General features: G+C 40.1%; 1 protein-coding gene across 2 annotated transcripts in view; it reads right to left on the bottom strand.

The window, feature by feature from the left end:
• TSPAN8 (tetraspanin 8) overlaps positions 1–4,739 on the bottom strand; it is a 30,374-nt gene extending 25,635 nt beyond the window's left edge. For both annotated transcript variants that reach the window (XM_073331300.2, XM_073331320.2), the window contains exon 1: positions 4,598–4,739. In XM_073331300.2, the coding sequence (XP_073187401.1) occupies positions 4,598–4,657 (60 nt within the window). In that variant the 5' untranslated portion in view covers positions 4,658–4,739. The remainder of the gene's footprint in view (positions 1–4,597) is intronic.
• Between the last annotated feature and the right edge of the window lie 8,803 nt (positions 4,740–13,542).

Genomic DNA, 13,542 nt, shown 5'->3' with positions numbered 1-13,542 from the left:
GGTTATTACAGACGATTTGTACCGCACTACAGCCAAATCGCTGCCCCACTGACAGACCTAACCAAAAAGAAACAGCCAAATGCTGTTCAGTGGACCGGAAAGTGTCAGAAGGCCTTTAACAAGCTTAAAGCGACACTCATGTCTGACCCTGTACTAAGGGCCCCAGACTTTGACAAACCGTTCCTAGTAACCACAGATGCATCCGAGCGTGGTGTGGGAGCAGTTTTAATGCAGAAAGGACCTGATCAAGAATTCCACCCTGTAGTGTTTCTCAGCAAAAAACTGTCTGAGAGGGAAAGCAACTGGTCAGTCACTGAAAAAGAATGTTATGCCATTGTCTACGCTCTGGAAAAGCTACGCCCATATGTTTGGGGACGGCGTTTCCACCTGCAAACCGACCATGCTGCACTAAAGTGGCTTCACACCGTCAAAGAAACTAACAAAAAACTTCTTCGGTGGAGTTTAGCTCTCCAAGATTTTGATTTCGACATCCAACACATCTCAGGAGCTTCTAACAAAGTGGCTGATGCACTCTCCCGTGAAAGTTTCCCAGAATCAACTGGTTAAAATGGTCCTTGAGATGTGGAAAATATTGTTAGTCTTTATGTACTTGGTAGTATATTTAGAGATGCATGTGTCTTATTAACTCTGTTTTCCTAGAGCTCCAGGAAGAAATCTCAGCCAGTGTTTCACCCTAGCTGAGATTTGGGGGGCGTGTCATAAATATAAAGGGAAGGGTAAACCCCTTTGAAATCCCTCCTGGCCAGGGGAAAGCTCCTCTCACCTGTAAAGGGTTAAGAAGCTAAAGGTAACCTCGCTGGCACCTGACCAAAATGACCAATGAGGAGACAAGATACTTTCAAAAGCTGGGAGGAGGGAGAGAAACAAAGGGTCTGTGTCTGTCTGTAGTCGTCTTGGCCAGGGACAGAACAGGAATGGAGTCTTAGAACTTTTAGTAAGTAATCTAGCTAGGTATGTGTTAGATTATGATTTCTTTAAATGGCTGAGAAAAGAATTGTGCTGAATAGAATAACTATTTCTGTCTGTGTATCTTTTTTGTAACTTAAGGTTTTGCCTAGAGGGGTTCTCTATGTTTTTGAATCTAATTACCCTGTAAGATATCTACCATCCTGATTTTACAGGGGGGATTTCTTTATTTCTATTTACTTCTATTTTTTATTAAAAGTCTTCTTGTAAAAAACTGAATGCTTTTTCATTGTTCTCAGATCCAAGGGTTTGGGTCTGTGGTCACCTATGCAAATTGGTGAGGCTTTTTATCCAACATTTCCCAGGAAAGGGGGGGTGCAAGTGTTGGGAGGATTGTTCATTGTTCTTAAGATCCAAGGGTCTGGGTCTGTAGTCACCTAGGCAAATTGGTGAGGCTTTTTACCAAACCTTGTCCAGGAAGTGGGGTGCAAGGTTTTGGGAAGTATTTTGGGGGGAAGGACGCGTCCAAACAGCTCTTCCCCAGTAACCAGTATTAGTTTGGTGGTGGTAGCGGCCAGTCCAAGGATAACGGGGGTAATATTTTGTACCTTGGGGAAGTTTTGACCTAAGCTGGTAAAGATAAGCTTAGGAGGTTTTTCATGCAGGTCCCCACATCTGTACCCTAGAGTTCAGAGTGGGGGAGGAACCGTGACAGCCACCCATGTAGTTGAACTGCCTCAGGAGCAGACCAGGGCCCAGACTGTGTCTCACAGAGTCACAGTCTGGTGCCTGGTTCCCCACCCCCTTCCTTCAAAGTCAAGTGCAGTAATCTGTGCCAGCCCTACACTTGATGGATGTACTGCAGATGTACTGACTGTGATGTCTAACTAGAATACTAGGACTCCACCCACTCCCTACCCACATGGGTAGGTGGGGGAGTAGCAATCACATGGAGATTGCACTCCTCCCTGCACTGCTACTCGCATTGTATGCAGCCTGGGTAAAGAAGCAAAGAGGAGACTTACACACCCTTATACCCTTGCACGGATGCATACGTTGGAAATCAGAAAGTTTCTAACCCTCAGAGGAGTGAGGTTCTGGAACAGCCAATAGGAGTTGTGGGGGCAAACAACCTAACTAGTTTTAAGATGAAGCTTGATAAGTTTTTGAATGGGATTGCCTGTGATAGCAGGGGATTGGACTTGATGACCAAGGAGATCCCTTCCAGTCCTATGTCCTTACAAGAGCCCTGAATAAAGCACTGCCTTGATTTTGTTGAAATTCAATATACTAAAAAGTACTCAAGTGGCAGAAGCTGTTCTGAGGTTGATGTTACCTTAGCTTCCTATTATAAGCTCGATTTTTCTACCCCACACTGGGGAGCAGTGCTCTGCACACTTCTGGAGAGTGCCAGGATGAGTGTGCCTGGGGAACACTGGCTAAAAGATGTAGTAATACCCACTGTTCTCTCTCTGTTTCTGTTTTCACCAAAAGGGTTAGTAGCAATTGGACATCTAACATAGTAATCACCAGTGAAAATGAGGCTGAAATAGGGAAAGCACAAGTTAAAAATTACTTGGACATGTTAGATGTCTTCAAGTTGGCAGGGCCTGATGAAATACATTCTAGAATACTCAAGGAGCTAACTGAGGAGAAATCTGAGACATTAGCAATTATCTTGGAAAACTCATGGAAGACGGGAGAGATTCCAGAGGACTGGAAAAGGGCAAATATAGTGCCAATCTATAAAAAAGGGGAATAAGGACAACCCGGGGAATTACAGACCAGTCATCTTAACTTCAGTACCCAGAAAGATAATGGAGCAAATAATCAAGCAATCAATTTGCAAATGCCTAAAAGAAAATAAGGTGATAAATAACAGTCAATATGGATTTGTCAAGAACAAATCATGTCAAACCAACCTAATAGCTCTCTTTGACAGGGTAACAAACCTTGCATATGGAGGGAAGCAGTAGATGTGGTATATCTTGACTTTAGTAAGGCTTTTGATACTGTCTAGCCTGACCTCATAAACAAACTAGGAAATATAGCCTAGATGGAGCTACTATAAGGTGCGTGTATAACTGGCTGGAAAACCATTCCCAGAATAATCAGGGGTTCAAAGTAAAGCTGGAAGGGCATATTGCATGGGGTTCCGCAGGGACGGGTCTTGGGTACGGTTCTGTTCAATAGCTTCATGAATAATTTAGATAATGGCATGGAGAGTATACTTATAAAGTTTGCAGACAATACTAAGCTGGGAGAGGTTGCAAGTGCTCTGGAGGATAGGATTAAAATTCAAAATGATCGGGACAAACTGCAGAAATGGTCTGAAGTAAATAGGATGAAATTCAACGAGGACAAATGCAAAGTACTCCACTTAGGAAAGAACAATCAACTGCATGTAGTAACTCCTTGCTTAACTTTGCAGTTATGTTCCTGAAAAATGCTACTTTAAGCAAAACCATGTTACATGAATCCAATTTCCCCATAAGAATTAATGTAAATAGGTAAACAGATTAATGTAAACAGATTAGACAAACACCTGTCAGGGTTGGTCTAGTTATTACATAGTCCTGCCTTGAGTGCAGTGGACCGGACTACATGACTGTTGAGGTCACATCTATGATTAATGTCCCTTTAAGTACTGTTATGTAAAAAGTTCACCTTAAACTTTAAACGCACTCAAAATCAGCCTGGGCTAGGTCTAAGTTCACAAACCAGCACTGGCTCATTAGAAGTTTATTTATTGTGTCCTCAAGGCATGAAAGGTTTTTGCAAATTCTATTTGTCTAGCCACAAACTTTCAGAAGCTACTGTTTGTGGTTCCTTTTGAGTTTTGTCTTCTGTTCACTGGGAAAGATTCCCTGAGGCAAGTCCCATGGTGTAGCTACTAATTCCACTTCTGGTTTCAGTGTCCCCATTGTCAACCTGTTACATCTCTTGCCTAAGGGTTGACAAGATTCAGCCATGAAAAGGCTGATTTTATTTGGACTCAAACCTTTCAAAAAATTCTAGGTCTGCAAACAAGTAGACACAACAAGTATGGAGATCTGTTTCAAACCAAACTCAGAAGGCTTCACGCTGCTCTTCTTTTACATCAGGCCTGGATTCTACTCTCTCACATACTCCATCCACTTCCATATAATTATCCCTAATACACACCATTGCAACCTGTCAGCTTGCCAAAGCCAAAGTAAGAGACTCAGTGCAAGACAGCGCCAAAATACGACACACACAAATTATTCCTGCAAAAGATTTGAAAATGCTTCTATAAAATTATTCTAAACCCCGATGTAAATAATTTACAAAGTAAAAGCAAGATAGTTCATGTGTAACATAGGCAACTTTTGGACTATAATGAGTGATGTCCCTCAAAATGAAGGCACTTGTGATATGTCGTCACAAGAACTAGATCTCTAATTTCGAATTTACAAAAAATGCAGGCATTTACTAAGCATTGAAAATGAAAGAAAACCAGAGACTAAGCCAATGTTGCTGATAAAGTGAAATTGAATGGATTCTCTCTCCCCACTGCTCTACCTATTTCCAATCATACTCTAGTTTTTTATTTATATCTAATTTTCTTTATAACTGCTGCTGCTATATTCCCTGAATACGGTGGGCTCTGGTTCCCATGCCACTATTAGCAACTTAAAAATCAACTTACCCAGAACAAAAAGTTGAAGATGAACATGGAATATTTCATGCAGCTGCTCACCCCTGCCATTTTCAAAAGCTAGTGGAACCAAGGTTTAAGAAAGAGTTTTTACAGGAGCTCTTCCTCTCTCTCTCTCTCTCTCTCTCTCTCTCTCTCTCTTTTTAACTCTTCGAAAAGCTCTGAGGCTGTGTTCTGTCCTTTGATACCAAAAGTCTTGGAGGAAAGCAGTTACAATTATTTACTTAATACATATGCCCTGGGTAAATATTAACCAAGCACCCAAAAGCACCATCAAGTGTTATCTCTGAATATGTGCATAGGCATGTTCTCTTGTTCTGGCTACAGGATTGGACGTTTTTATGTTTGCATTCTTATTTTCCATACCCCGAAAGTAAACAGATACTATAGGATAAGGCATAATATCAAAAGTAGAGGAGAGGAAATGAAAATGTAAAATGTTTATGGGGTCAGTCTCAAGAGAATCCAACATTAAATGCTAAACGCTTGCACTTCTAATGCTTCTAACAATTACTAGATTTGCTCTGTTTCATCACTTTATTTACACACTGCCAGAATTCATAGACCTCCCCTCAGTCCTGTTCCAAACATCCAGCCTAAGTAATGGGATGGATGCTGGCTTTCTCTGCACAGGAATGGGAGAGAGGAATCTGCCACCATTACTTCAATCTCAATGCCCTCTCCAGACTGCTCTTGGCTCTTCCTCCATGACAGCATCCCATGGAGCTTGGATCTGTAGTGCAGAGCATACAGGCCCTGTGCAGATTGCCAGATTTTTTTTCTGCCCCAGCACAGCGGTCACATGGTTCCACTCTGAGACTCCCTACACCCGGAGAGCAGGGGCCAGGATTTTGTCCCAGAGTAAATGACAATGACAACTGTAATGACTTTACTTTGGTTTCGTTGTTTGCCCTCAAAAAGATATTATTAAACGACTATAGATATCAGATTGTTTGGCCTCCTCTATCGCTATGTTTTCTAGAGGAAACCCAACAAAACAATCCCAGGGGGATGAAAGTCAGGCAGGGGTTATGCTGGGTTCTCCATGGAAAGAAAGATTTAATTTGCAGATGGTCCCACAGAACTTTTGCCTGTAGAGGCTGGGGATGGGCTACATTGAACCAGTTTGAGTCCCATTCACCTTGATCAACCTCCCTCTTTAGTCAGCGGTGTTTACTGTTAACCTCCAGATCTCCATTCTGAGTGCATAGCAAGGTGGTTTGGGGAATGTTCTATATTTGCATATGTAACCCTTGCTCCCTCGGAGTGGCACTCTGTCCCCCTCTAGTGGTGGCTAACCCAGCTAGAGATTGCTACAGTCTTGGCTAAGAGATATGCGTCTTTTGGCTCATGCATTTAGCTCAAGAGGTCCAAGATTTGATGCCCACTGCCAACACCACACCCTTGTGTGAGGCAGCGTTACATGTATATGTAAATGGTTAATAGGCAAGGTGTCTGAAGATGGCACACATGGATACATAACCTTGTCCTGGGTTTTGTTGGACCAATACATTTTGTTGGGCATGGGTTCTTCTTGTTGCTCTTTACAAAGGGGACATGCTCTAGGTTACACTGGCTAAATATAGCCCATAATTTTTATTTAACTAAATTTAAGAAGACCCACCTGCTCTGAATTCTGATGACTGGTGATTAACCTGACTCACAGATATTCAAATTTCAGAGGTATGGCATATTTTTTGGAGGTAACAATTTTTCTGATTCTAAGGGCTTGGCTTTCTGACTAATTTATTTCACAATGTCCAAACTAAATCGGAGAATGTTCCTATGAATAATTGTGCTTATGAAATGCATATTTCTCAGAAACTTGGAGAAACAACAAAGTAGTATGTTTTAGATCTAAATACCCAGATAAATAAACAAGTAAATAAATTTATATATCTTCATGGAAAAATTACATAGCCACAAATGAATCATGAGAATAGTTCAAGTACCATATAAAATTATATGACAGATTCTATAAAGGGCAATGAAAGAATTACAGCTGACATCTGCTTTGAAGAGATAAAGTCTAAAGTTAAAGCATGGAATTGCATTTAGAGCAGGTTTATTATCAGACTAGCTCTGAAGAAAAGTGTCATATTGTACCCAGAGATTACACAGTCATGAACTGTCTTGTATAGTAGATATCCATTAACGATTAATAAGTTTTAAAATAGTTTTATCTGAAATGTTTGGACCAGACATTCAAAAAGAAAGGAAATCACTGGGGGGAAATGTGATAAACTGCAAGGCATTTTGATATAGAAACCAAGGATAAACACGTACAGAATGGCCCCTCTCTAGGAAGTTAGTATGCAAACATTTCGCAAGTTATAAAGGGAGTCTATAGGACCAAATCCTAGCTCCCACCCCACCTTCCCATCTTCTTTCCACCACTCTGAAGCACAAAGCAGATACAAAACTGGTGTACTGGCTACCTAACTCCAGAGATCCCCAGCTACTGGAATGGCCCCTTTAGGAGCTGTTGAAGTTGGGAAGAACTTAGAGCTAAAGCTGGGCAAATTTTTTTTGACAAATAGTTTATTCATTGGCATAAGGACTTGAATCCAGATCTTGCATTCGCAAAAGAGCGCTCTAACCACCAGACTATGGAGTCTTTCTTTGTTTTTTTTTACAAAGTGGAACAGCATTAACAGGAGAACTTGAGAAAGACCTAGCCTAGAATAGCCAATATCACAGTGGTTAGAACGTGCTTCTGAGAAGGAAGAGACCCAGGTTCATAATCCCTGCCCTGGAGCAGGGACTTAAGTCTGAATCTCTCATATCCCATGTGAGTTTCTCAAACACTGGGCTATTAGGTTAAGAGGAATGGTGGCATCATTTCCTTCTCCAGCGATTCTGTGACTCTAGCCCTTTGCTTTTACTTAAAGGTTAAAGTTGCCAGAAGTGAAATGAAATCTATATGTTTCAGGTTGAACACAATGTTTTGTTTGATCCCAAACAATATTTTTGAACTGCCAGCAAACCAATAAAAATATAATCAGTTATTCACCCCACTCTATGAAGTTCAAGCCGGAGGCTGCTCCAAAGTGTGTCAGAAATAGAGCCAGTTTCCCGCTCTGTTATGTTTTCAGTTGTGCAGGGCACAAGACCAGTATAATTGCAGATCTGGCGCTATTGTGTATACAGTTGCAGTGAGGTTAGAAGACTTAAAAAGTTTAAGATCTAGATTTTAGTCAGCCTATTTTTTCAGCATTGCAGGTACAATTGGAGGTTGCAGTTGCTGAAGTAATTTATCAGAACCTCTGGGATTTTATTTCTCTTGTCAGAAAAGAACCACTTACCAATTATTTGACAAGCAAGTCCCAGGAGGATTCCAGTTCTCCCTAGAACTGGGGGCATCTCTTTTGTTGACCATTTACCCAGGAGTAAAAACCATCAGGACTTTTTTTTCCCTGGTCTCTCTGAAAAAACAAAAGTGAACTTTAATATGACTTGATTGCTATTCCTCATTTGAGACTTGATAAAAGGGGAATTGGGGAAAGTTAAACACATTCCCAGTGTGAATTATATTCTAATTATAACGTAATCTTCATGTATTACATGAACTTGTCATAACAGTGATGTTTCATATCTATGTACCAAGGTACTTAAAGTAAAAATGTGAAGTATATGATTAAAAGTATGTGAGTGCCTTCCATTATTGAGAAGTTTTTAGTGACAGTTGTCTGCAGAAGACGGTAGCTCTATTGTATATTAACCTTTTTTCTTTGCAGTTGCAGATTTGGAGTATCCTTGATCACTGTACATCTATCTGCAGTTGCAGTTAGAGCTGAAATGACCTGATTTGTAGGTGCAACCAGAATTGCCCGTAGCAGTTCTAAATGGGTACAACTCTCAGCACAAGTAATTCTGCCTTCAGTTTTGTGCCCATATTTAATTGTGCATGCCAAATTGCTCCCACAATCCCAGAGACTCTTATTCAACATTTAGGCCCTTATATATCTGTACAAAAATAAATGCTCTGCCACAAATCACCTGCAATCCTTTTCCAGTTAAAAGACTTGAAAATACAAATTGCAAATAAGGAAAAACCTAACAGGTTAGCATATGAAGTTACCAGTTACTCATTTGGGTGCAGGGAATGGGTGAGGCTAGCATGCTAATGTAGGGCAAAAGCTAAATACAAGTAAAGGTGAAATTCTGGTATTCTGCAGCTGTGTCTCTTGACTGAATGATTAACCTGAGATTGTGATGAACAGGCCTGATTAAATATCCCAGTGCACTGTTTTGCAACAGAAGGTGTGAGTCACCCCCTCTCATCTATTTCTGCTTTCGTTAATTACATTGCATTTACCCTGTTCTGGGATTTCAGTTGGATACAATCTTCTTCATTTCCTGTCCCTAATATTGTGTACACAACTAAAGAGCTGCCATATACTTTCCAAGGGTGTGCTGCACATCAGTATGGGTGAAGTGATTTCTACATATAGTCAGTATTGAATGCACTTTGAGGTCCATCAAGAAAGATAAAAGATAGATTAAAAATGGGTTTCAAATCAGATCTGAATTGCAAACTCCCCAAAGTGTGTGGGATTTGGATCCACAATTTTGGTTATAAAGATGGAGTAATTTGCAACATTTAGATCTGTGTTCAGATTTCAACAACCTACAATATTTTATGGATTTTGGCTCTGGGATTTTGGATTGGGTCCATCTATAACAAATATAAGATATTATTAGGTTATTATTATTAGTAATAATAATACTTAAACTGGAAATCAGTCACTGCCATTTTAGCCAAGAAGCAGTTAAGATGCTATTTCAAATGCAGGCTCACTGGACTACAGTTTTAAGTCAATGGCAAGGTGAAAAGGATGAAATACCGTATGAACTTTTTGCCCAATATGGTTAAAACTGCATAATATAGGCTGGATATTACAGAGATATTCCTGTCTATTTGATTACTGATTATGTTCAAAATCTGAGAACTGTATTGGGATTTCCTGTCTGCTCTGACTCACTCATTCCTTTGAAAGCACAGCTATGCAAAAGATGCATGCAAGACAATGTGCGTCACTAGACTATGTGGCTGCAGATATGTGGTGAGGAGGAACAAGCTGGTTGTTTCTGCTCACCACGATGTATCACGGTTGGGAAGGGGAGAAGCCACTAGAAAAATGGCTAGAAGAACAGTTCTCTGTAACTTGAGACACCACAGTCCCTTTATAGTCTTTATTCACTGGAAAATTATATTGTGTTCGAACACATATGGTGTTTCCAGATCTCACAAGTTTATCCTCAACTACTAGGATTGAGTGATTATATGAGAATCTCAGCTTTCATTTTAAAATAAACTATGTTTCTATCCCCCCACCCCCAAGATTGCCGTGGGGAGCTAGAAAACATGACACGAATGCTCCCTAAAGGCTCAAAAGCCAGGAGGCAAATAAAAAGAATCAAAAATATATTGGCATTTTTAAAAATCTTGTGATTTTTCTGATCTGACTCATGAGTTTTGAGGGCTTAGTGTTGGCAATACTGCTAATATATTTTCTCTCTCTTTCAAGAGGAATTGGAATTGCTCATTTATGAGCATAAATTTGACCTAGTTGGTATTACTGAAACCTGGTGGGAAGATTTGCATGATTGGAATGTTAAAGTAAAGGTTATAATCTGTTTAGGAAGGATCGAATGAATAGGCAAAACAGGAGTGGCACTACATGTTTTAAAGTCACTGACAACTCAGAAGAAAATTATCTTTAATGCTTTTGGAACAATGTAGTAACAGATAAAGCCCACAATGGGGTACTAGTTGTTGTCTGCTACAGACCACCAAATCTCACTGTGAAACAGAATACCAGCTCCGTAAGCACCTATCTATAATGTGTAGGGGGGAAAGCTGCATTATTATCAGGGACTTCAATCTGAGTGACATATGCTGGAGGCCTCAACAGCCTCAGAATTTCTAAATAGTACAGATGAGAACACATTGCATCCAACATGGGAGAATTCTATATCAGACCTCAGCTTGACAAATAAAGAGGAACTGATCACAGCACTAAAAATTAGTGGTTGCTTTGCTGCAAGTGATCATGACTTGATCACATGTGTTGTGCAAACAGAATAAAATCCAGACCTGTAATATTCATACTTGGAAGTTTAAAAGGGCCAGTTTCACAAACTGGGAAACAGCTATGAGCCAAGTCAGTTGGGAGAAAGAATTTAAACAGAAAAAATGTGAATGAAATTGGAAACTATTCAAGAATATTTTCTCAGATTCCCCAGAACCACAATCACACAATCAAGAAAGAAGGTTATACTGGTTAAAAACCAACCTCACTTAGAAGGGAATTAAAATCATCTATAAAAATAAAAAAACAATATAACTAATAGAAAAAGGGGTAGGTTTATAAATGAATGACTATCAGCTAAGAGCTAGAAATTGTAGACAATTGATACAGGACACAAATGAAGACAAAGAGCTATCTATATCTATAAGAGTTAATAAGAATAAGAAGAGGTGTTTTAAAGTATATTATGAACAACAGGAATCCTAACAATAGTATCGGTCCATTACTAGATGGAAATCGGAATGGTAGAATTTTCAATAAGGCAGAAATGTACAAAAAATATTTCTTAGTCTGGATTTGGGCAAAAGCCTGTTGAATTCATATCAGATGCTGCTGATGATGAAATACTTTCCATTCAAACAGTAACTCAGGAGGATGTTGAATGCAGCTACTGAAGTTGGACATTTTTGAATCAGCAGGTCCAGATAACTTGCATCCAAGAATTTATGGAGGAGCTCCCTAAATGATTAATGTTGATTTTCAATAACTCTTGGATCACTGGGGAAATTCCAAAGGAAGAAAGTTAATGTTGTGCCAATACTTAAAAAGAGTAAAAGGGTCATTATCAGCTTATCAGCCTGATACTGTCCCTATGCAAAATAATGGAATGGCTGATATAGGACTTGTGTAATAAAAAATTAAATGAGGGTACTATAATGCCAGTCAATATGGGCTTATGGAAAATAGTTCTATCTTTTTTTAATGAGATTATAAATTTGGATGATAACAGTAATGGTGTTGATGGAATATTTGTTGACTCTGGAAGGCATTTGACATGGTACTGCACAACATTTTAAGAAACTAGAACAATAGAAATTTAACATGGCACACATTAAATAGATTAAAAACTGGCTAACTGATAGGTATGAAAATGTAATTGTAAATGAGAAATCCTCACTGAGCAGGTGTGTTTCTAATGGGGTCCCACAGGTATTAGTTCTTAGCCCTATGCTACTTCACTTTTTTATCAAATGACCTGGAAGAAAACATTAAATCATTACTGATAAAGTTTGCAGATGTCACAAAGATTTGGGTGCAGTAAATAATGAAGGCAGGTCACTGATAGGTCAATTCATAAACTGGGCACAATCAAACACTGTGTATTTCAATGTGGTTGAAGGTAAAGTCATACATCCGGAAACACAGAATGTAGGCCGTACTTACAGGGTGGGGGATTCTATCCTGGAAAGTAATGACCCTGAAAAGGGTCATGGTGAATAATCATGCAAGTTCCGAATGCAACACTGTAGCCAAAAGGGTTAATGCCATCCTTGGACGTATAAACAGGGTAATGTAGAGTTGGACTAGAGAAGTTATATTACTTCTGTATTTGGCACTGAGGTAACCACTTCTGGAATACTGTGTCCAGTTCTGGTCGCCACAAATAAAGAAGGATGTTGGAAAATTGGAGAGGGTTCAGAGAAAAGCCATGAGAATTAGTAAAGGATTAGAAAACATTCCTTATACCAAAAGATTCAAGGAGCTCCATCTATTCATCTTAAAGAGAATGTTAAGGGGTGACTTGATCACAGACTACACAGGGACTACACAGGGAACAGAAATTTGATAGTAGAAGGCTCTTCAGCGGCCAAAGATATAACAAAATCCAATGGCTGGATGTTGAAGCTAGACAAATTCAGACTAGAAATAAGAAGCAAATTTTAACAGTAATGGTAATTAATCATCTGAATAACTTGCCAGTGCTCAGTTCCCTGTGCCTGTTCTTTGACAGGGGGATCTGAGTAGAAGTCAATTTACTCAAAATTCAGGGTCTGCTGCACCACTCTGCGGGTAGCAAGACCTTGGAGCCCAGTGTTCCCTGTGCAAAAATCCAGAAGTCCGCTCTGAACTCAGCACCCAAATCCAGGCATTCCGAGGTGTCTGGCTGACACCGCCACGGCTCTCCCACCCTTGCCTTTGCGAGGTCTAACAGCAATGTGTGCTCGCACTCTCTCTCCTGTTGCCTAAGCAACAACTCTTCTGCAAGGAAACAAACTTTACACAGCGTGTCCATCTATGATCCACTCTTACTTTCCTCCCCCAGGAAACTTCTCCTCTTTCAACAGATTGGTGATTTTTTTCCCAAGTCTACCCAGTTCTTTTAGCTGAAAACTCTAATGAAAAACATTATTTTGAAACACCTGCTGATATTTTGCTCCATACTAATGTAAAAAGACTTGATCTCCTTCCTTTACAGGATGAGGGATGGCTACAGTTGGAGATAGGACATTGGAGGAAGAAGGACAGGACTCTGAGGTGGCACTGAGCATTCTGTTTCTCTCAGGTGCTTGGCTGGCTGGTTCTTGTTCACGTGCTCAGGATCTAACGGATGGCCGTATGTGGGGTTGGGAATAATTGTTCCCCAGGTCAGATTGGGGGTTTCATTTTCCTCTGCAGCATGTGGATACGGGTCACTTGCCAGAAATATTTGGGTATATCTCACTTAATCATTTCTGTGCCACTGGGGGGCCTGGGGTATTGGTGTACCTCACTCCTTTCTGTTCTCTGCCTATGAAATGTAATATTCTAGTCTCCTGTGGGCTGTAATACTTTGGTCTGATTTTGGCTGTTGGGTTTAGCGTGTAGGTGCTGGTGGCCTGGGATATACAGGAAGTCAGACAA

Source organism: Lepidochelys kempii, chromosome 1 (assembly GCF_965140285.1).
Source record: "Lepidochelys kempii isolate rLepKem1 chromosome 1, rLepKem1.hap1, whole genome shotgun sequence".
NCBI lineage: Eukaryota > Metazoa > Chordata > Testudines > Cheloniidae > Lepidochelys > Lepidochelys kempii.
The sequence above is the reverse complement of the archived record's forward strand: the minus strand, read 5'-3'. Positions and strand labels throughout refer to the sequence as shown.